The sequence below is a fragment of the Scomber japonicus genome, chromosome 9, assembly GCF_027409825.1.
Source record: "Scomber japonicus isolate fScoJap1 chromosome 9, fScoJap1.pri, whole genome shotgun sequence".
Taxonomy (NCBI): domain Eukaryota; kingdom Metazoa; phylum Chordata; class Actinopteri; order Scombriformes; family Scombridae; genus Scomber; species Scomber japonicus.
Window position 1 is genome coordinate 18798280 of NC_070586.1, and position 23954 is coordinate 18822233.

General features: G+C 38.0%; 1 protein-coding gene across 1 annotated transcript in view; it reads right to left on the reverse strand.

Moving 5' to 3' along the window:
* grid2 (glutamate receptor, ionotropic, delta 2) overlaps positions 1-23954 on the reverse strand; it is a 537845-nt gene that overhangs the window by 78743 nt on the left and 435148 nt on the right. The window contains exon 12 of the mRNA XM_053326218.1: positions 847-985. Within this exon, the coding sequence (XP_053182193.1) occupies positions 847-985 (139 nt within the window). The remainder of the gene's footprint in view (positions 1-846; positions 986-23954) is intronic.

Genomic DNA, 23954 nt, shown 5'->3' on the forward strand with positions numbered 1-23954 from the left:
AAGTTTGGCTCAGATCTTTGGGCTCAGCTGCTTTTACAAGCGTCCCGTATCATGGCATTTTTAAGATAAAAGATAATGATTAATCAATAATAGATCGATAATTTTCCCGATGATCATTCAAGAAAATGTATTCAAATGCCCATCCCTAGTTTGGAGAGTTAACCATGACCATGAGTGTCCCATTAACTTAACTATATGGTTATTATAATAGGCATCAGGACACGTCCACTAACCTTAACAAAATGCTTGCGTTAGCTTAAACTATGATCTTTTCTTAAACATAAATTGTGATATTTCAACTACACAACTAGACAACTACACCCCTCCCATTGTGCTCCTTCAGAAGCTCTGCCCCCTGGTTTTGCATTGCACAAGGCAATGAGCAAAAGAGATGTATGGCAGAATCCAGCATCAGCTGTAGAGTCAATTCTGATCCTCTGACACCTTGTCACCAGCGGGGGACAAAAAGTTATCTAGTGAACACAATTGTCCATTCACACTCTCTGTCTCTATGCAGCATTCCAACTTCTCATTCAATCTATATTCAGTGTTTCTGTCCACAGAAGCAGCCGTTTGTCAACTGCAGCTATTGCAAAGCTGACTGCAGCCTTCACTAGGCTGACTGGCAGCAAAAATTTACTGAGCCAAGATAGTTTGCATGTCAGCTCACAGGAAGAAATCAACAGTGACTGAGTTTATTGAGTCACTGATACAGCTAATTAATTAGTTAAATGCTGCACTGTGTTGTTCTAGAGTACCTGGATTAACAATGTATTTTGATGTTTAATTCAGAAACATTTTGAGAAAATAAAAAAAATAAAAGATTAAAATGTACTGGATACTTACTGTATAGAGTTCTCTATGCGTGTGATGGTAAGAAAGGCTGCTAGATTGGCAGTATATGAGGAGATGACAATAAGAGCAAACATCCACCAAACACCCATCATCATCCTTGTTGCCAGAGTGGTGTAGGGCACCTCTCCACCTAGAAAGAAAGAGAGAAATAAGTTTAACAATTATGCAGTAACACCAAAAAGATTAAAAGATGTTCACATCAACACGTACAAGCAACTCTTTGCTGAAAGAGAAAACGCTGTTGAAACCTCAAAGCACATCCTGAAAGATTATGGTTGGATTAACAGATAGGGCACAGAACTGAGAAACTGCAGAGAATTGAATTTGTGCTGTTTTAGAAAGACATTAAAAATCTTTGCTACATGACTGAGACAGTATTTTCTATGTTGAGGTAAATGTGCCATGTGCAGACTCTGTTTTTATCTCGATGTAAAATCACTCTCATAATACTTGCATGCATAACTATAGGAACACAAGTTAAAAAACATAACCTGCTATTGCGATATATTACATTGAATAATGCCTTTAAGCCTGATCAATCTGAACAAAATGTGGAAGCACTTTTCGGCCTGTATAAGAATTTAATAATGCCTGGAGGACATTACAGTGAAAAGGAGCTTGTCCACCTTCAAACATAAAACCTCTATAGCCCTGTTTTGTGTTATAAACAGCTTTTGTGGCCTTGTCCTCTAGAATCTGGTGCTATAGTAAAAGCCATATGTTTCGGCTTTCTGTTAGTTTCAGAAATGGTTGTCACCATAACTCTGGCCCTCACAAAGAGAATCTATATGTGCATTAACAAAGATGGAAAATAGCACACATTTATTTTTGGTAAAGTGAGGGCCAGCCTCACACACACACACACACACACACACACACACACACACACACACACACACACACACACACACACACACACACACACACACACACACACACACACACACACACACACACACACACACACACACACACACACACACACACACACACACACACGCATACTAGCAGTTGCACATTTACACACATCTAGGTGTGCATATCTTATATAAACATACACATACAAATGAGAAACATAGAGATGATTGATTTGCAGCCTGCAAGCTCTTCCTCATTGCCCTCATTGTATCTGTTAGAAATTAACTTCATTCACTCTTGTAGCAGGGACTCACTGCTGTTGACTCAGACCAACAGATGCTCTCCTCGCTTCCACTTCCCCCAGCCGAGACTCAAAAATACATGTGACACCCATGTAATCCTGTGTTACCTTTATCTCAATCCCCTTCTCTTTCTCCATGGTATCCTTGCTTTTCCTGTCTTCCTTTCAGGCATTTTCTGCATTGCTTAGAACATTTGATTTAATTCAAATCTGTTATCGCTGTCCCTCTCTCTCTCTCTCTCTCTCTCTCTCTGGGTTTACTGTATCTTTTTCAGGCAATACAATTGCTGTAGACATCAGGTTTTACTGCAAGCCTGAAGGTGCAATAATGTGTATGACTGTACTCTACACTCAGTTTAAATAATCCCTATGCATGTTCGTTTGCACACCTCTAGGGAGCTTTTATGTATATGCCATGTTTAGTTTTGTTATGTTATTAAACTTGTTTATTGAGTGTTTTTTCTCCACAGTTGCATGAACAGTCATAAAGAAATCTATTTCACAACCACAATCATCAGTTATTTTAGCAGTTACTCCAAAAACTGAGATCTACATCTCTCACGAAAACAGATCAGAAAATGTTGCCTAAACTGCAACCTGATCAGTAGTGTTTTAATTAAAGATTAGTTAAATATGTTCTTGAAAACTGTTTTCTTGTATTTAGTCTTTCTGAAAGCTTTATAAATACAAACAAAGTAATGAGTAATAATTCCAAATATCTTTTTTTTCTGTGAATGAAACAAATAGAACAAAGCCATATCAATTAAAATATACATATGTGTCATATCATATGTAAATAAGGTTTTTGATAAAGTTTGTGTATCAACAATACATGAGAAATTACTCTGGAATTGCCAGTGGGAAGATTAACTGAATATTTTCCAAGGATGAATGCAACCAGCAGGCACAGATGATTTTTTGTCACAATGTGGGCTGTCAAAAATGTCCAAATATATGCCAAACCGTGATTGCAGTGCCTAGGACTTCACTACCTTCTAAAACATGACTTTTGTAAATCATTCCACCCATGGAGGGTATTTTGGGATTGAGGATTTCATACTGGCAATATTCATGGAAGACCGAGTAAGTTTCCAGAGAAAACCTATTGTTGAGTCTCAGAACAATTTTCATGTTGATTTCTGGCTGCATAAGTAACTTTATAAAATATGTAATACAGCTACGAAAATGACTCTGCTAGTTCTGACATCTGAATGTCCTAAAATTTGTTTTATTTTATAGTCTTTTCTGTCCCTGGACAATGTTTAAATCAATTTTGTCTTCTGTTTGTACGTTTGTATGTGTGTGAAAGAGACAAAGTGGTGACATCCTTTTAAGATAGTTTAGCAACTGGTGGTGGGGGCAGTTGGTCTGGCTGGAGTTGATGCACTGACAGTGATTGGGTGATAAGCATCTGTCGGCAAGCTGCGGGTTTCATTCTGGGCTTTGTCTGGCACACTGCATGAAGCTCGTTAAACATACCAATCATGAGAGTAAATTGAGTTTAGTTGCATGTGGATAAGTTCTGTGTGTGATAGCAGTGGCATGCTGACTGGGACTGCAGATGTTCCTGCTCCATTCCCAGTGTCTGGGAGGTGTCTTGCCTTGGTGTAGTGGGGGGCTGATAATGGGCCGCCTTTTCCAAGAGCTTGTTTAGTGTTTGTGTATGAAGGTAGTTGGGGAAAATCAGGGGATCTGCTGTTCAGCTGCTAGTGCCGCTGCCTTGGCGTTTTATTTTTTATTTTGGTTTTGATTTTATTGTCTCCTTTTCAGTTTGTGTGATAACTTGGTCAGCACAATGGAGCACACTGCCCAGTGTATAGATTGTGAGCTTGTCTTGCAGTAGTTTATGTGCTGTTTTTCCCTGTTAATCTGATGTGGTTGTTGTAAGATAGTGTGCATGTGACTCTTCATGTATTACTTTCAGCCAATTTGCTATTTTGTGTGTAATTTTATTTTACACTTTCATAAAATAAATATTATTATTTTCAGATATATCATTGTTCCCTATACATCAGGTCAGTGAGAATAACTCAACATTGAGAAGAGGAGTGAAAAGGCCCTTAATATGGATGGATGATGTCATTTCCGAACCTCTCTACCACAGCCCGGTTTATCATTGAGTCCAGTGTTGTGATACGGACGTTTATTGACACATCCAGACGCGTATCTCCTGGCCTCACATGCCACCACGGGCTCGGAGGGGAATAGCACTAACGTATCATAACAAAATATTGGTGAAATGAACTAGTTTCGTGGTAGATAATGCGTTATATAGAGGCTGCGCTTCGGTGCCCCGTGTACTCGCATTATACGGATATACGCGGCGCTCCACTGGAGCTAATTTTGTCCGAACGACTCCAAATGACACCAAAGTTGTCTGGGTGAGTAAATGGTCGTATTTTATGCTAGAAATAAGGTCAAGGTTGTAAAAAACGGTAATTATCCTTTAAAGCATTAATATGCATTGCTTATATTTATGTTTCTACCTTGCGGACGACTTATTCACTATTGCTAGCACATTTGTTAGCACCTGTATCTATAGAACAGTGTGAAATCAACAGTAGGACTATGTATCGCATCACTAACAAGCATGCATGCATGTCCTTGTGTGTATACTCAAGACAAAATGGAAACCTGCCCATTAAAAAATGACTCTGTAGGATTACTACAAACCAGACACTCCACAGGGCACCTATAATGAACAAGGTGCGAATAATGTCAATCACATTCAGGTTAAACTGTTACATTGATGTGATATACTACAGCATTTTATAATATCTTTCCATTAAGAATGTATGATTCATAAGTGTGTAACTTGCTTTGAAATGAAAAGATCATCTAACAGCAGGAAAATGCAACAATTAAAAATATATTCCTTTTATGTAAATTACATCACTGCACACATCACTACTCTGTCAAAACCAATGTATAAACAGGGTTCTTTCAAACAATGTGTTTCATGCTGTGTGCTATCAAAACCATCGCTCATACAGTGAAATGCGCCCAGATGGATGACACTACAGAAGAACACCCAATACCAGTCAGCAAACCATTCAAGTCACTATAGTGATTGAGTCATGTATCATGCACGATTGTAAAGGATGTATGTATACGTATTAGCATTTCTTTTCAAAAGACATACTTTTTCAATACAAACTACAAAAGCACCATGAGAATGAATGGCAGCAAAGGAAAATAAGTTGTTGATGAACATGCATGTTAATTATTAGAGGTCTATGACTAAGCAGCCAAACAACCTCAATAAAGTCTGGCTGCCAGTGAGTAACATTGCCATCTTTAAAAGAACATGCGCTGACGGACATCATGCCATTGAGTAGACAGTTTAAGTGTCAACTAAATTCATCAGGTTGAATATCTCAAAACAGATAAAGCTGACTTCCTGTGAGTTGTTAATTCATTGGCCAACAGACTTAACTAAGTCTTAACTTAGCTTAACCTAACTGAATACACTATAACATAAGATACTTGTGCTTTTGTTGGGGTACAGCCAGGACAACCAAAGCTAATTATTCAGCAATTCCTCTCTGCGGGACTTCAAGTAAAGGGTCTTCTCTTTATGGCGCTTTTCAAGGCATCTTTCAAGTTCTCCAGTAGTGCCAATACTGAAAACACCTAAACATTTGAGGAGTGTGTCTGAATTTGTGTGGCATTTTCACAGTATGAACTGCCCACATGTAGCACACAACAGTTGACTGTCCGTATCAGATGTATACTCTGTTTGGTTTAGACGACGAGTGCAGGAGGCAGGGTATGATGCAAAAAGTACACTGCAACTGTCATACAGTGTTTTAAAGATTTTCAGAGATTAAAAAACCCCCAAAACTTTTATTTTATGAAAAACCACATGAAGTTCTCTCTCCAATTAGTAACAGGTTCACAGCAGAGCCTTCAAGCCCAGAAAAAAACAATGCTGCATTTATCCAGAGCCAGCAGCATGTGTAAAAAAATCAGCTATGAATTAGCAGGGGGTCGACTGCTGGAAGTCAAACACGTCATATTTAAGTTTATGTTCTGCTTGTTCCACAATTGTTTGATGAATTTCTTGTCCTGTCTCCCTTACAGCCAGATTATTTTGCACTTACTGCATCACGCAGTTATAGCCCCATCACTCTGTGATTTCTCCAGAGAACTCACTGCTTTACTCATACATGGGCTCAGACATCAGACAGTATATGGGCTTTGTACTAGGGAGCTGGCAGGGTAAAGTCTGTTTAATGTCCAGTCCAACTGATTTGGACATTTGTGTTCATACATACAGCTCCTCCGGGTAATGTCTGGAAAATGTCTGAAAAAAGTTGCATTGCATGTGTGAAAGGGGCTTGAATCTCCATTTGCATTTGTACATGTGTATGGATTTTAGAGGAGGCATATCTAGCATGAAGAGGCTTTTGTGGATGCCATTTCAACAGCTTCAAAGGCACCCCATTGTGTCCCTGAATATAGCTTTCCATTCTTACCACCTAGTCTCTCCTGCATCCTCTCTTCTTCTGTGCTGTGTTCCCTTTAGCTGAGGGCAAATGGCATTTCTCCATTTCTTCCAGCCGCACTCAAAATGGAGGATACATTTTTCTCTACTTTACAGCTTGACTTTTGATAAAAGGTGTGTATCTATCTAGCACTTTTATCTAGAGTGCCTTACAATTTTGCCTCCCATTCCCCCCATTCACAGTAACTCACACACCAACGGTGACATCTACCACACAAGGCGCTGTCAGTCTGGGAACTATGAAGCAATCAGTGCCTTGCCCAAGGACAATTCGATATGTGGCCAGGTGGAGTCAGGGTTCGAGCCGCCAACCCTGTGTTTAGTGGAAACCCACTCCTGAGCCACAGCTGCCATTTTTGCATTCATGTTGCCAGAGGTAGAAAGTAACGAATTACATTTACTCGCGTTACTGTGATTGAGTAGTTTTTTTATGTACTTGTACTTTTTAAAGTAGTTTTTAAAATCTGTACTTTTGCTTTTACTTAAATCTGTTTTGTGTTAAGTATTGTACTTCGCCACATTTTAAATCACATCCGTTACTGAGTAAAAAATGTTGGCCAATTTTTTTTTTTTTAAGCAAAGGGGATCGTACAGCATCATTAACCAGCATGAAGCAATAACGTAACATTCATAAATTATTCCAGCCTGTGACAACCTGTTATATTTCAGACTCTTTCCACCTCTGCATGTTGCTATGTTTGAAATGTTTGATATATTGTTACTAATCTTCAAGTCAACATAGCCTAATTTGCTGGCCTAATTCCTGACATCTGCCTTTTGTGACTGACTGGACTACTAGATGTCTTCCTATCTGATTGATTAGATAGATAGCTGGCTGCCTGATCCCTTTTCTGTGTGACTGCCTGACTGATTAACTTGCTACATAATTGGACTCTGAGCTGGTTGACAGACTCCTGTTTTCATTTTGTGACACATAGCGTTAATGTCTCAACTCTACCAATTTCATGGTAAGATTTGCTGATCGACTGTATAAATGGACAGTTGGCTATATACATGCAGTCTTATATTATTGGAATTTTCATGATTTCTTTTCTTTTTTCTTTGACTTAATTTTCATGTGTCCTGTTATACAATTTAGTAGTCATTAGAAGATCTGTACATGTGTATTTCTTATTCATGCAGGGAAGGGTTTTGCTTAGCCTCTATCATCTTTTTTTCAGTAAAGCTGTATCATTAATACAGTTACATAAAATCGGAGAGCTCCCAAGTACTGCAACACCACTACACAAGCTGCAGTCTCCCACTACCGGCTGCTAAGCAGCTCAGCTCAAGTAATTAGTCCTTGAACCTCTTTCTAATCCTCCCAGTTTTTATTTAAAAATTCTCTTAGACACTTCCTCTATCTCTGATTTTGTTCTCATCTATCATCCTGCCTTTTGGCTCATGTGGCTAAATTAACACAAATACAGCTGAGTGTCTCAATGTTTCATTGGCATTGTATGCCCCAAGGAAAGAAGGAAAAAGAGGGAGAGTAAAAGCTGAGTGAAAGATAATTAGGAATATGTTGAACAGATGACTAATGGACTGAAATAAAAACATGATTAGTGTACCTTCAGCTTGAATAGAATCATGTAGTGTACATGATCTGCAAGATTATGTTAAGGTTCAACATGAGTTAACTTGTTTCATATTATAAAATCCTTGTGACTGTCATTGGGCGGCTGAGGCTCAGGAGGAAGAGCAGGTCTGTCATTAATCAGAAGATCAGTGGTTCGATCCAGTCCACATGTTGAAGTGTCCTCGGGCAAGATAATGAAACCCAAATTGCTCATGAAGGCAGTGCGATTGGTGTGTGTGAATGTACATTAATTTAGATTCTGATAAGCAGGTTGGCACCTTGCATGGCAGCCTCTGCAATCATGTATGAGCCCGCAAATGTGTGGATGCTGACATGCATTGTAAAGCAGTGTGTGGTTGGAAGCCTAGAAAGCCTCCATATAAATGCAGTCCATTTGCTATTCACCACTGACTCCATAATGTTGAAATTCTGGCTGGTATAATGTTTAAAAAAGGGAGAAAGACGGAGCAGCACTTGGTTCACAGACACATCTGCTCACTTAGGATGCTGCCCAAATATCTGGCAAGGACATCAAGTGCTCAGATACATGAGAGTACAGTCCTCATCCCTCAGTTCTTAGACAAACTAATCATAGAGAAACATGATGGTGCAAAAAGCCCTTCCCACACTGTGTGTGTGTGTGTGTGTGTGTGTATGCAGCTGATCTGTTGGGGTAACTATGAGATCAAAACCTTTTATAGAGAAAGAGGTGCAAAGTGAGGTACAGGTGAAGAGGGGCAACTTCAAAGAGAATGTCCTATCAACTATTTATTATAGAATCTTCTCTTAACAAGAGAAATTAGTAGATATAACATAAATCATAAACATTATTTTGTGGTTGCTTGCTTCTATTGGAAGCATAATTCACCTTTGGATCCCTAAAAATAATTTGCTGCTGCCACCCTTCAAACATCTCTCACTTCAGGTATCACCCTGTGCTGAGCTGTGTATAAGAGTTTTTGTTAAACCTTTGTATGTCAGCAATGCATTGAGGAGCAGGAGGAAGGAGTACAGTAGTATGATGAAGAGGTACGTTTCCTGTATCAGGAAAACATCCACAATTCAGTGTCAATGAGGAGTTGGGGGTCAACTGCTAGAATGGCTGGACAAAGTGGTTTTTAAGGACTAGCTCTGTTATTGTGCATGGCCTATAGATAATGGTCTCCTGTAGGATCTCAATGTAAACAAGCACCTTTAGTCACTAGTTTATTTTGCTGAAGTGTTGACGAGAGGTGCTTGAGGCATTCACTTTCAGAATTTCATCCCACAACTGCATCAGCAACACATTTCAATTATCAATCTTGCGTTCATCCTACTATCCTTTTCACAACTTCAGACAGTGAGGAGGGTTCACAGTGTCTGTCCACAGTTCTGAACATCCACTTCTATCAAATGCACCATAATTTTTTAAAATCTACATTCCCCCTGCCAACCTTTCTGAAGCTTCTCTTCAAAGTTACAGCATCACACTCCAGTTATTCTTGGATGAAAGACGACTAGAGCAGTTCATTAGGGCTTTTAAAATGAGGAGAGAGTTGGAATATGTTCAGCTGATGTCAGCTCCCAGTTGGAATCCCTGCAATCTTGCCACAAAATGATGTAAGGTTTTTACTACACTTTGGGTATTTCATTCTTTCACAGGCACACAAATGTCTAGCTGAAGGACAAACAAGCAGGCGTGTGAAAACCAATTGCAGGTTGGTCTCTGCAAACATTAGGCAACACTGTTGGGATGTTGCACATCAAGTTAAAATGAACAGATTTGAAAGTTTTAAATGACAAAAAGAATAAATTGATTATTTCTCACAATAAAGACTCAATTTTAAAGGGTGACTCACAAAATTGTTCAAATGGATAGTCTATCAACTGTATGGTGTGCTACAGTGGGATGAAGTTGAATAGAAATTAAATTTAGAGTTATCATTACCCTCAGTGACATTCATCGTCCTATATATTTTTATCAGCTGTGTTAATCACAGTGACACTGAATAAAAACGACTCAGGACAAGAACAAGAGACCGTACTGGCTTCTCTGAGTATGAAAATGATATTGTGTTCCTAAGAGATTCAGATGGGATACAGAAATATACAGCATTAGAGATATACTGTCTCATGTGCATAATGACACTTTTCATTTTAAATGTACATTTCTTGAGATATTCAATCTCTATTTATGTTATTGAAACCTATATATTTACACATGAACATGTCATATCTCTGAAAACGTATTTATTCCAATAATTATCTCAGATCATAAGATACTATATTTGCTAATATGGACAGAGATGGAAAAGACAGCCTTCTTGTGTTCTGCCCCAGCCACTGGGAATAGTCTGCAGAGGGAAATTAAGTTTAACATTTGCCTAAATTTCCTCAACTGTGGCTGAATTCAAGGATATGACAAATTGTAATGGCTCCTTAATTGTCTATGTTTTTAACCTTCTTAGACTTTTTATTTTTTATTCTAATTTTCTATCTTATTGGCTTATTTTAGCTTTCATAACATTGTTATCAGGTTTTAGTATTGTTTTATTTGTGTGCCTGGTGTTTTACTGTCCTTTTGGAAACACTTTATGGGGCTGGCCAGGCCAAGTCAATCCAACCTCAATGGGATTTATTTGATTTTAAAGATATTGAAAATATGAAAAATAAAAATAATATGATGATAAAATGAAAATAAAATAATACAGCACATTTCAATTTTCTAACTCAATGATCCACACAAAAGCTGTTACTGATGGCCACAGAGTTTAGAGGCTAATAAAAGCAGAACAATTAAAGTATCAACAAGAAATGCCTGGAGTGGTGCAGTCCTGCTAAAAGCAGTGGTGGATAACAGATACTTGTATTGCTCTGTATTCAAAGTGTGACTCAGAAATGGCTGGGACAGTTAGGCTCTTCCAACTAGAGCATTTGAAGCAGCTGTGACAGCTACTCACGTAACTGACATTGCCAACATGGAGCGTTTTTTAATACGCAAACCTGGTGCTAACCCTCTCTTGGGCTGCCCTGTGCCTACAGAAGCCACCAAAGCTGTCATATTTTAAACCATAAAGTACCAAACGTAACAAACAGACAAAGAGGAATGTTGTTGAGATGTTGAACTGTGCATGTTGTTACCTAACATTGTGTTTATTGCTTATATTTTTGAAAAATACTCACAGTTATAATCTGTAACAGGGATTAAAACTATATGCATTATAAATTCAGCTACTCCTCTCACTTTTGGTTTGTCAAACAACCCTAACCCGCATCATTTGATAAATTGGCAGTGAAAATTATCCAAAATGCCACTGAAAATGATTTCATGAGGTCAATAAAAAAAAGCTGTTGTAAAGAAAAGTTACACAGCATCCCATATGTCTTGAATGAATCTGAAAAACCTTGCTATAAGAGAATCTCAAATTCTTATGAAAAATTTCAAAAGTTCAATTGCTGTTAATCTCACACAAAAAAACATTTTATACTTCTTCATATTTTTTCGACTAAAACACTGTAGAAATCTTTTCATGTCACAGAATTCTATAAAGATGTTTTTGCAAAGCATTAATACAGAATGATGATGTCTGTAGTCAAACTCTCATAAAGAAAAGCCAACTCTGTCTGGAATAAATTACATTTATACTTACAAACAATAACTACTACCTGCATTATGTTTTCTGACAACATAATGAGAAAGCAACAGCGTCTCATTAAAGAAATTTGATTATTACATGAAGCAGGGTATTTCATCGAAAGTCACAATGAATCATGATTGCTCACACTGTGTGATCACATGTTGTACTACTTTGTGTGGAAGGAGCAGAGAGAAAACAGAACAAATAATTAAGATGTTTGTCATATAAGTAATGAACATTTAACATGTTGAAGCACAGTTGAGGAGTGAAAATCATGTTTTCCTTTCAAATCTGGACGAAAATAGTTCATTATTTAATTATTATTTAAGTAAATATAATAATCTTCAATATCTGCAATTATAAATCATGTAATTAACAATATCCAGCATCTGCGGGCTACATAACATGCTTGAATAGGATCACGTGTTTGAGCATGGCATTATACAGATAACCAGGTTTCTGAAGACATTTGAGTTCAGGTTCCAACAAAAATAAATAGATATATATAATTATAGCTAGAGTGTTACAACATTAATATGACTTAAATACTGTATAGGGCTTGTTTTTAGAAGAATCTCAACGAGCCCTTATCATAATTGTAGGCACTACTAAAACATTTTGGGAGTATAGTCTAAATGATCTGATAATGAAAGAACTTGGGTCAGTCATAATAAGCTGTATTTTAGTTGTTACTGATTTCTTTTTGTTTGAGTCAACTAATTCAGAAGCTTCCTAAGGCAAACCTAATCAAAGGCAAACACATACACACACACACACACCCCAAAAAGCCAAATGAACATATGTTGACACACTGTAATTAATTTGTTCTGAGTGAAATAAACAGTGACAGTCAGGAACAGGGGTGAAAATTTTGTCAGATACAGGAGGTGATGCTTCCTGCAGGTTTGGCGAACAAAATTATTCCATAAGCCAACTCATCTGCATCAAACTCATTCAGTGTGTGTCTCTGCCTGCTTGCCTACCTCCCTCACTCACTCACTCACTTACTTCTTCTCCCTGCCTCTCTGCACCCCTCACCTCTCCTCTTCTCTCATCCTCTCCTCTTTCCATATCCTTGTTGACATGCTGCAGTTAAAGGTACTGTAGCTCCAGATGAGAGCAGCTTTGAAGCCAGTCGAGCGTTGGGCACATCCAGGAGGGTTTTATATATATGTGGCTTTCTTGTAAAGCTTCAAATCTCACCACTGAGCAAGCACCTTCACTGCCTCAGATTATACCCCTCTACTGGCTGATGACTTGCAGAAATCGTTATTCTTTTTTTCTTTTTCTCCTCTAGCACCTCAATCGTTCTGGACTGACGGTGTCTCAGTGATTATAAACAACTTAGGAAAGACATATTATGGTGTTGAGGCCAGGGTGACGAGGGAAAATGTGAGAGAACAGAAAAAAAGGCAGAAGGAGTATGACAGAGTGCAAGCATTCCTACTCCACCACCTATCTTGCCTTCTTCTCTTCTCTTGTCTATGTGTCCGCTCTAATACCCTTTACTATCAGAAGGAGTTTCTATGTGTCTACCAATTTTTTCAAACCATCAAGTGCCGCCATTATAAGAATACGGCATGCCAGTAATAATGTGGATTTGAGCTAAGATGCACAAGTTCAGGATTCTTATATGCACCTAATCTCCTTTCTGAGTATGTTCTCTGATTAAGAAACCGTAGACCACCATCATGATGGAATGAAATGCATCTGAAAGGCTTTCAAGGGGGGTGGTGTAAAGGCAAAATGGAGTTATTAAAACGGGACAGGAAAAGCAATGCCGCTGAGTCACGCACGCTAAGAATACATTAACACTCTAATAAACACACCAAACATCTAAGAACACAGGGAATAATCAAGATGACCTAATTATAATGCTTTTGGCTAATGTGTTCAAATTAGCTCATTTATTTATTTATTTATTTTCTCAATATTTAATAGATAAGAGTGATGAATATATTCAGCCAACCTAGAAAGACAGACTTGATTCTGTCATGAACATCCTAAACATAACACACTTGTCCAAGTATTGATTAAAGATAAAATATTATGCAGATGTAAAAGCGAGTCTTGAGCTCATGTAATTTCTGGCTAATTTCATTTATCCTTCCAACAGCATGAGGACTTTTAATAAAGTGATATTTGAATGTAATCCAAAGTTTTGATTGAGACTGGAGAAATGATTACACTTAACATAATAAATACAAATTGCAATCAGTAATTTGGCAACCAAATTTACATCACATTTCCTCAGGAAACATTTTTTTTTCTTTTTTTAATCTTAAGAGTGAATTCAATTTCATCTAGGCAACATTTTAATTTGTTGTGTGTGCACTTGTGGCTTATGTAACAAGAATAAATATATTTTAATGTCATATCATTTTGTAATTTGACAAAGACAACGCGCAATATATACAGTGCATTGCACCAGATACACTGTTGCTAAAAGCTCATTCTTCTGTGTGGGTTAGGGTTATGATGCAATGCTCAGAGGCGAGCACTTTAATTTCTCTGTGTGCTCATAAAAATCACATAAAGGGAATAAATCCATATTATTTAGTGTATAATTCATTTCCCTTTAATACTAAGTGTAACGTGCTGGAAGAGTGTTGGTATTATGGTAATTGCTTCAATAAAGTAATTAATATTCATGAATGAGATATTAATATTTCATATTGGCAATGAGTCACCTCTGATGTTGACAAATAGTCCTGGACCCTGTTGGTACTGACATATGCACTACATACAGACACCCAAACAACACACTAACACACAAAACACACATGTACACACAGACTTGTATTTGCATACTTCTAAGCAAGAGACATGTACATTCACACATACTGTATACCGACAGACTTGTGCATGAACACTTAACGACTCCTTCAAAGATGTACATCATGTGGGAGAGAAAACATTGTGTTCAATTACATGAAATAGTAAGGTTCAATATCATTGCATGTAAAATATATTCAGAATTGAAAACACATGGGAGAGTACGGAAGAGGATTAGGGCCACTGTGGGAAAAAAGTGAGCTCAGAACTAACATTAAAGTCAGAATTCTTAGAAAAAAAGTCAAAATTCTGAGAAAAAAGTCAGAACTCACTTTTTTTCCCCCACAGTGGCCCTAATCCTCTTCCGTAGGAGAGGAGGAGGGTCAGAGAGAAGTGAGGAGGCCAATTCAAAGATCATGAAAATGAATTAAATAAGGCCTGTGTGTGTTATATAAGTGCTTGATCTAGTTGTATGACGGGTAAACATGCAGCAACACTACTGCAGGACACAGATGTTATACTTTTCAAAGAACATTGGTTCAATCTGTCAGTCACCTGCTCCCTTGCCCTACTTCCAAAAAAGTAATCATCAAATATAACACACTGAATACAAACTGAACGTCTTTGCTCACTCAGGCACACACACCAACAGCATGTGCCTGCAAACTGCAACAAATCTCCATCTTTACAAGTAATTCAATCTTTCATAAGTCTTAAACGTTGCTTTTTTTTCTTTGTTAAACAAGTCTAAAAGCTGCTATGGTGAGGTGATGTCACTGATTTTAGATATACAATACTGTACAAACGCTTTAGGCATTTTAGATGTTTAGATTTTTAGCCATTATGCAGTACCATAAGGGAGGCATCTGACGGGTCCCAGATTTATAATGCAGCATGTCAATAACCCCAAACATATAGACAGAACAGAGTTGGACACTGGACTTTTTGCCATGGTCTCCCCAAGCCTGCCTCTTGCTGGGGTCAGGGGAAAAGTTAAACTGGCTGTATCATGTGTCTGCACTCTACATCTGTAGATTCATCATAGGAACCAGACATACAAAAATATTCTTTGGGGCAGTTTTGGCAAGGTGGCGAGAAAGTTAGTTTTGAGCCATTACTGTTATGCACCCTCCTATAAGTTTAACATTTGCCTAAATTTCTTCAGTCATCATCGTCTTTTCTAAATGTTTATACATTTCTCCCATCCTCACTGGCCCGGGGAAAAGTTAAACCTTCTACTGATCAATTAGATAATTAGTTATTTTATCTGTGGAGTTCCAGGCTGATCTATTTGTTTTACTGTGCCAGCGCTAGATGTAACATCACCGAGGAGAAAACCACTGTTGAGCCATAGCAGCTGAAGTATCTTTAAAAACTGTGTGCATGTATACTGAGGAAACTGATGCTGTTTTTGAGGCAGGGCATGCTCACACCAAATATTGATTTGATTTGGGTTTCTGCTGTTTACTGAACTTTGTATGAAGTTTATACATAAATAAAACTTTTTTTTAAAATCAATATCCAGATATCACTGTATTCACTGCATGGTATAAACATAAAAAACACCAAGTTAAAGATGACTTAATTGCATTCAAAAGATTTTGGACAAATATAAAGGTATGCCAATTTCTTCACTGTAGAATTTTCAGGTTTGCCCAAGCCATGCCGTTACAATAAAATATTTACTTGGTTCATTTCTAATGCATTTTGACAAAGAACTCAACTTTTTATTGCAAGAAGGTGAAAAACAGAATGTGTTGTTTTCAGATGCTCCTGTTTCTTTTCCATGTTAACCACTTCAGCACACTTTGAAAGATTCAAAGGAGGCCACAACAGACCAAGCTGTTTTTATTTTTATGATGCAGTGGCAAGGAAAATAAAGTGCTGCAGTCAATTCTGAGGAGCTTGTATCTCTATGTTGGGAATTTCAGCTCCTTGTCACACCGCAGCACAGACCAGCGCAATGTGTCTTTAACTCTGTATCTTTGCAGAGTCGACATGTTCAGAACATGACTAAAGTTGAAAACCCACAAAATTTCAATGTGTAATAGGAATATGATGTGAATTCAATGTGAGCTCAAATGGGGAAAAAAAAGATATTCAAATTGCTCAGATTCACCCTAAGGGTGGGCGTTGAAATGGGGATCTGTACTCTCTGTGGTAAGCTCGTGGAAGTCGGCTCTATTTCACAAAAAGGGAGCAAATTAAAAGATTGAAATGCAAATTATTCCCCCACTTAGCTGTGCTTCGAAGCATGCTCATCATGCAGATATCAGCTGTGTCTGCATGTGTGTGAGAGAGATACAGTTTGTGTAAGATAAGAGTGTACGCCTACATACTGTATATGTGTGCCTGTATTTAAGAGGCAAGGATAACACTACACAATATTTCAAGTCACCCTCATTGTCACTATGGATGACAAAGGAGAGCAAACAGTGTTTTGATGGTCCTATACAAACAATTGAAATTGATAGGAAAAGGCAACTTGGAAAATCAATTTTTCCTGCAGTCTGCTTTGGGTCTCTTTGTCTCTGTGTTACTTTTGTTCTTTGCCTTCTATTGCTTGCTTGTAATTAAGTTGTTTTTGGAAGGGAGATCCAAATGAAGGTCACTGGCACGAAGACAGTAACATACGGTACCTAGTCAGCCAGACTCTCATCCTCTCAGCACAACAAAGACACACACATCTTACCAGTATTTAGAGCCATGAAATAACTGATTGGCTTCATTGAAAAACACAGATTTTAGAATCCAATGTCTGACGTCACAGAAATACATCTGGTTACCTAACAAGGTGGACTATTAAAAATTCAACAGCTTTACTTGGTATGCATTTAGTCCATCTATAATCTGTGAGGGCAGCCACTAAAAAGTGTTGCATTGATTAGAGTTGTGTTTTTTACAAAAGCATTGGGTTTTGAGTTGAGTTTGTGCTTTTGGATTGTGTACAGCTTCCGGGTTTAGTTATTTTCAGTAGTTTATTAAGGAGTTGTACTCTCTTTCTCTGTCTGTACCAGTGGTCTGCATTACATGTTTACTCGGCCAGTAATAAAAATAAATAAAAGGCCACGCCTTGTCATTTTCTCATCATATAGTGTCTTGTTCTGGTAGCTGGCAGCCATTTGTGTGGTGTTCAGGCTAACGTGACATACAAATGGCTTAATGGCTCATTAGGCTAAATACATGCTATGACAAACTAGAATGTTATGCTGGTTTGTCATATACCATAAAACATGCTGTAAAGTCGCACCAGTGTATAAGAGGCAGCCTATTTTCGGGGGTCTCATGCTAGGAAAATTTTTTTTATAATACATGTTTATACCCACAAACCCATGAGATCTCCCGAATTCACGGATAATTGCGCGATATAGTGGGATGTACTTTCTATATAGATAACCACAAAACCAACACATCCATTCGGAGGAGTAGTAGGGGTGCTGACCTGTTAATCTGCCTTGTCGTTTTCAAGGTATAGTGCTGGGAAATATGATCCGCCGTGAACATGGTGTATTTTATTTTGAAAACCGGACGTTTTTATTTTGTATTTGTGCTTGACTTCCTATCCCCTACGATCCACTCGGTGCTGAATTGCTGCGCCTTGATCTGGCATCCGGCAAAAATAGAAGCTCTGCGTGTGTCCTCCAGAGGCCTCCGGACTGCCATAGCCGTGCCGCAGGTATGACGGAGCCGTTCCGCAGCCGGTGGAAGTACACACATTGACTAGAATGGCTAAGAATCAGATCTGCCGCCATGCCGGAGCGGAGACGTACCGCAGACACATCTGGTGGAATTTAGGGGTTAGGCTATGAGTTTCATTGAACCTTTTAAAAGAACGCAGTAACTTTACATAATTAATACAGTGTGTACCTGTGTGCTTACTCAAGTCCCAAAAACTCTTCATCAGAGCTGTCGCTGTGCGCAAAGATTGCACACGAGTCGCTGTAAGGATCACCAAGCATACTGTCCCCAGACTCTGTGTCAGTCCCAGAATCAAACGCAAAAAGCATCATCCTCCCTTCCATCCAGTGGAAAAACAATAAAAGACACAGCACAATAAAAGCTGGTGATCTGTGCACTTTTACACATTTCACTTCAACATCTACTGCTGTTGGTTGGGTCACTTTGGTCTGTAAATACTGTAACTGCAACTACTGTCTAAAACACAGCAACTAATGTCTGAAATACTACAACACACTGAATCACCACCTGCCGGTGAACCCGCCTGTTTTTTTTCTTCGTTCAACAACAGGTCATTAGTAGCCTATTGTCATTAGCTGCCGAAACTGCTGGAACATGCAGCACATGCTTGAGACCACTGTTTATAGGACATTATAGTTCATAAATGTGAATCCTAACAACGTTATTTTTATACTTATAGTTATTGTTCTTACCATGCGGCCTTTTCATACCTATAATCATATCCAGATACAACCTCTCTCTGTATTTTACTGGTGTAAAGGACACATTGATGTAAGACACATCCCACTTTTAGATGAAAAACAACTGCGATAAAAGTGAGTCTTTTGTACGGCCTATCATGGCCATTCCTAAATGATGTTTTATTTGTGAACGCTTTTAGGGGTGTCTGAAACAAGCATATCTTTCTCTATGAAGAAGGAACAGAAAAAATAGAAACAAATTTTGGCATGAAGACAGACTCTGGTCAGGTCTTCAGAACATGTATGTGCGTACAGGACAGGTTTAAGTCTCAGTTTCATGCCAATGCATGTATGTTGAGATTCAGGTGATAAGAACTTAAATGTGTAGACATGTGTGAACAGCCTTTATTAAAACTATACTGAAATAAAAAACAAATACAAAAATAAACAAACAAAAAAACTTGTATGTCATAGCCCTCCCTCTACCAATGTTTCCTATCTCTCTGCGCTTTCAACTATAAAATAAAGGAAAAAAAGGTTATTGTACAAAAAACAATATAGGTCAAGCTCTTCTGCAGGTTCTGAGTTTTGGGTTCAAGTCCCTTTGATTTGTGCCTTTTGGATTCCAGGTTGGACCACACTGCCTTCCAAAATATCCTGTGAAAAAAAGCATTATAAACAGTTTCACTCAATTTTCGGTCAAAGTGACTAAATATATCCTTTTGAAAAATCATCCTAAACTTCACCACATACACCCACATACACACAAGTTACTTGGGTGTGAATGCATTTGTGTGCCTGCCCTTCAGAGACACTCTGAGCGACTTGCTGCATCATTGCTTGTAAACATTCATTAAAACTGGCTGCTTTTTGGCCTTGGAGAGCTTCTTCCTATTCCCTGCAATGAATGAAGGTAGACCAGGCAGTGAAGTTCCAGACTGCATCAGGCCAAGTGTGGAGACTAGCGATAAACCCCTGGCCTTTTTCTGTGTGTTTGTGTGTGTATGTGCCAGGATATGCATGTGTGTATGGCTTAGTGTGGTAACTTCTTAAAGCCCTTCCTAAATGCTGGAGTACAAGTCACCCATTGAATGTGTGTACGAGAGTGCATGTGTGTACCATATGCAGAAAGTGCTTGACATTCGACTCATTACGGAAACACTCAATTCTCCTCTTCTCTCCTCCTTTCTTCAAGCCTCATCAGCACTTTTGCCTCCTTTCCACTTTCCACAGTTGAAAGGAACATAAATATGATGGAGTCAGCAGAAATTACTTTGAGCTTATTTACAGGCTGTGTTTCCCTGCTTGCCTCCTATATACAGATCAATACAATCTGTGTATAATGTAAGGGTTACAACAGACAACGGAGAGTCAAGGCTGTGTGTGTATGACAGTGTTTGTGTGCACGTGCATGTGTATGTGGCATTTTTGTGTATCCATCCACTTATTTCTAAAGGGCAAAAAGTAAGGCCTTGCCTTGCCGAATGAGATAAAATTTCACACACCAGTGTACAGCCAATCCATAATATCTAGAGGCTGTTTAAAAACTGGTGATAAATTGAGCTATTTATTAATATCTCACCCTAGTCTTTGGGGAATAATAGGAAACATTAGTAACAGAAGACTTTAAGGTGCATTTTCAGTTATTGCCCAATCTGTAAGGCATTTGTTCCCAAATATACTTTTTTGCCTTAAACTGGTGCTGAATTTCAAAGCATGTTTTGAAAGAATGAAGAATAAAAATACATAAAAACTGTTGTGGGTGTTTGGAGCGTACAGCAACTATGACACTTCCTGATAAAAAATCAAGCAAACAAAGAAAACAAAAAATCAACCTCAGATATTCTGCTCTAAACAAACAAAAAATAAAATACAAAGCCAGTCAGATTAGATGCAGAGCTCTCTGATCTCTCTCACCAAAAAATCACACAGTGGCACATACATATGCATCCACGCACAATCACACACACATATTTTATTCAGCTGGCAGCTACAGTGGGCTCATTATAGGTGACTGCATGCAGACTGTGTCTTATTCTATTGAACCAATAAGACTATGGTCGGGTCTGAGCGCAACTTCTGACAGATGGCTCTCTCAGCAATTTTCCCTTGACTGGGGCAATCTGTGTGTGTCTGTGTTCCTTCCTATGCACATATACAGTATACAAATATATCAGTATTTTGTGTGTATTTTTCAGCCCGTTGACTTGACAGTGATAGTGTCGCTCATATTCAGTTTTAACAATGTCATTCTCAATATTTCACAACTTGCCACCCATAGCTGCCTCTCTGTCACTCGTCTCCAAAATCCCGTCTTTCTATTCCTTCCTTTTTTCTCAAGGGCACAGTGTCCACACTCACACTGGCAATTTATAGATTTGACAGATCAGCAATGTCTGACTTTTTCTCCTTCAATTAACCATTAAGTGACACATACCATACATGGCTGATTTTGTGTATCTGCCTTGTTAGTCTCCTTGTTTTTATTTCTTTCCACAAGATGAGAAAATCTTTCTAAACGACACTTGGAGGACAGAGTCTTCCAACCTGTTTCTCCACCCTCTGCTTATGAGTTCATTTTTACTGTCTTCACAGAGGCTTTCTGTATCTCACATTCTTTTTTGCTCTTGTTGATACCTGTCTCTCCATCCTAACTTTGCTATTCCCTCAGCCATTTTGTTTCCGTTTGGCTGCCATAACACTGAGTAGTTTTGTCAGAATATGAATTATGAGCAGAGTCAAATTGGCAATTGGCTAAAAGTGAGCCTGTTTTCTTTTCTTTCTTTTTAAGTTTGAGTACATAACTGGATGGTGCTACATTTGATTAGACAGTGAATAAGGCATCATGTCTGGAGAACAGAAAAGTAATGTGAGAAAGTAATGAGTAAAGCTAGGCAACACCTCAGAGATTAGTGCTGTCTCTATCGCTCTCTCTCTTCTAGTAGTAAGAAAAAATCCTAACTGTATACTTGTAAACACTATTTTCCTCCTTCTGTTTCTCTGTTTATTCTCTCCTGGACCAATAACATGCTATTTGACTTACTTTCACCCTCTCTTTTCCTCCCCCTATTGTCATCAATAGGATATAACATCTGCAGAGCTCACATGTTCAATGAAAACAAATGCTTTTTCCACAGCCAAAGGTGAACATACAGCTGGTGAGTGCAGACCCACAAACAGCTGCAGCCATATATACACAACACAAAACTACATACACCTACACACAACTTATGTGTTTCCACTGCAGTCAAACTAAGGTTACTGGCCTTTTAATCCAATTTCATGAGCAAATGAATTAAATAAATATTAATTACATTCAAACCTTTCCCTTCAATTTCAAAGCTTTTATCTACAACAAATGATCACTGCTGCAATAAAAGAAAGAAATAATAAAGCAAATACAATTCAAAAAGTAGTATTAAATGCTGAAAAATATTTTTCAGTGCTTTTAAATTTTAAGAAGTCACATAGGAGTGACTAATGTTATTAAGATCACATTCATCTGGGATTACACACAACTCACAAAGTCATGTTCTGAGGAAAAATGTCCTTGGATTTTGAACAGATTACTATGCTGTTAATGGACTTTACACTTGCAGTGAGTAAAAAAGACAAAAAGAGTGAACTCTAATATTATTAAAACATCTACACATTGTTGTCATGTCAGCTACACAAAGTTTACATAAGGCAGCTAACTTTAAGATATAGGAGAAAAAAAAACTTTCCTCTAAGAACCAAGGCTGCATTACTGCTGCTTATGTATAATATTGTATTTACAGTAAAGAGGTAAAATTAAATGATTCATATTTCCAGTGTAAGTGTTTTTATTTTCATTTTTATAAAACATTTAGAGTTTTAATTATCCTCAAGTGGAAATATTAGTCCCACAATAATGTAGCGTACTAGTTCAGTTCAGTGACTGGCTAATGTATGAAATAATAATTGAACAAATAGAGGAACACAATAGAGATAATTCACCCAGTCCAGTGAAAATGTAATCAAATGTAGTAGTGTTACAATCTGCTGCAAAGAATAAACATACTGAAAGTCACAGCAGTAAAAAAGACAGAAACCTCTGGTTATTTTCTCAGACTTCAGTGTTTGAAGTGTGTTCCCCTGGGAACAAACAAAATATGACAGTGGCGATGTAGCTAAAATATGAGCCAGATGCTAAACTTCAGTGCACAAAGTGACAATGATAAACTATCTTAGACTAACAGATGTGTGCAATAAATACATTTCCCTGCTTCTAATTTCTTATATTACAATAATGAAACCAGCAGGTGATAACACGGGGATACATATGATGCACTGGATTCTTGATAAAACGAATATAGTCCAATCAGTCTACCAGAATATAGACACTTAATTCATCTCACTCAAGACTAAATACCAACAACTGTCCAGAGAATAGAAATCACACATTTAGAAACCCACATGTTAAACTATGTAATCACATGCAGTACCAGTCAAAATCTTGGACATGTTTTCTCATTCAAGTGAATGGGAAGGTGTGACTAGACTTTTGAGTAGCACTGTAGTTTACAAATTCATAGATTTGTAAGTAAGGAGTCAAGAAATGTGAACCCTTGTTAGCATTTAGAATACACATTGTGCTTTTAAACATCAAGCACTATGGGTGCCAAACCAAGACTGAAGTAATAAGTAGAGCAGTATGTTATCATATGTTTTCCACCTTGCAGTGCATTTATTTCCATTTAAAACACCAGCTTTCATGTTTGTTTGACCACTGTGAAAACCTATTCTGTCTTGCTTTCCAAAACTCTAGTCCAGCCTCAGCAGACACCATAATGACTAACTGAGCACTAACAAGATGCTTAACAAGGTGTGCAGTACTCAGCTCTCCCACTGTTTTATCTCTTTTGACTGGCTTATCTCCTGTTCCTCTGTTTTCTCTTTCTTCTTCCGTCTGGTTGAGGGGTTTTGGAGTTTTGTGGGCAGTGGAGAGGGGGATGCCGTGTTACCATAAATGATCATATAAATCTTGCAATTATCTGGCTTCACTGAGGGTTACTGAGAGAAACCAGATCTCCATCAGTTGCCATGGCTTTTGTTGATGAAC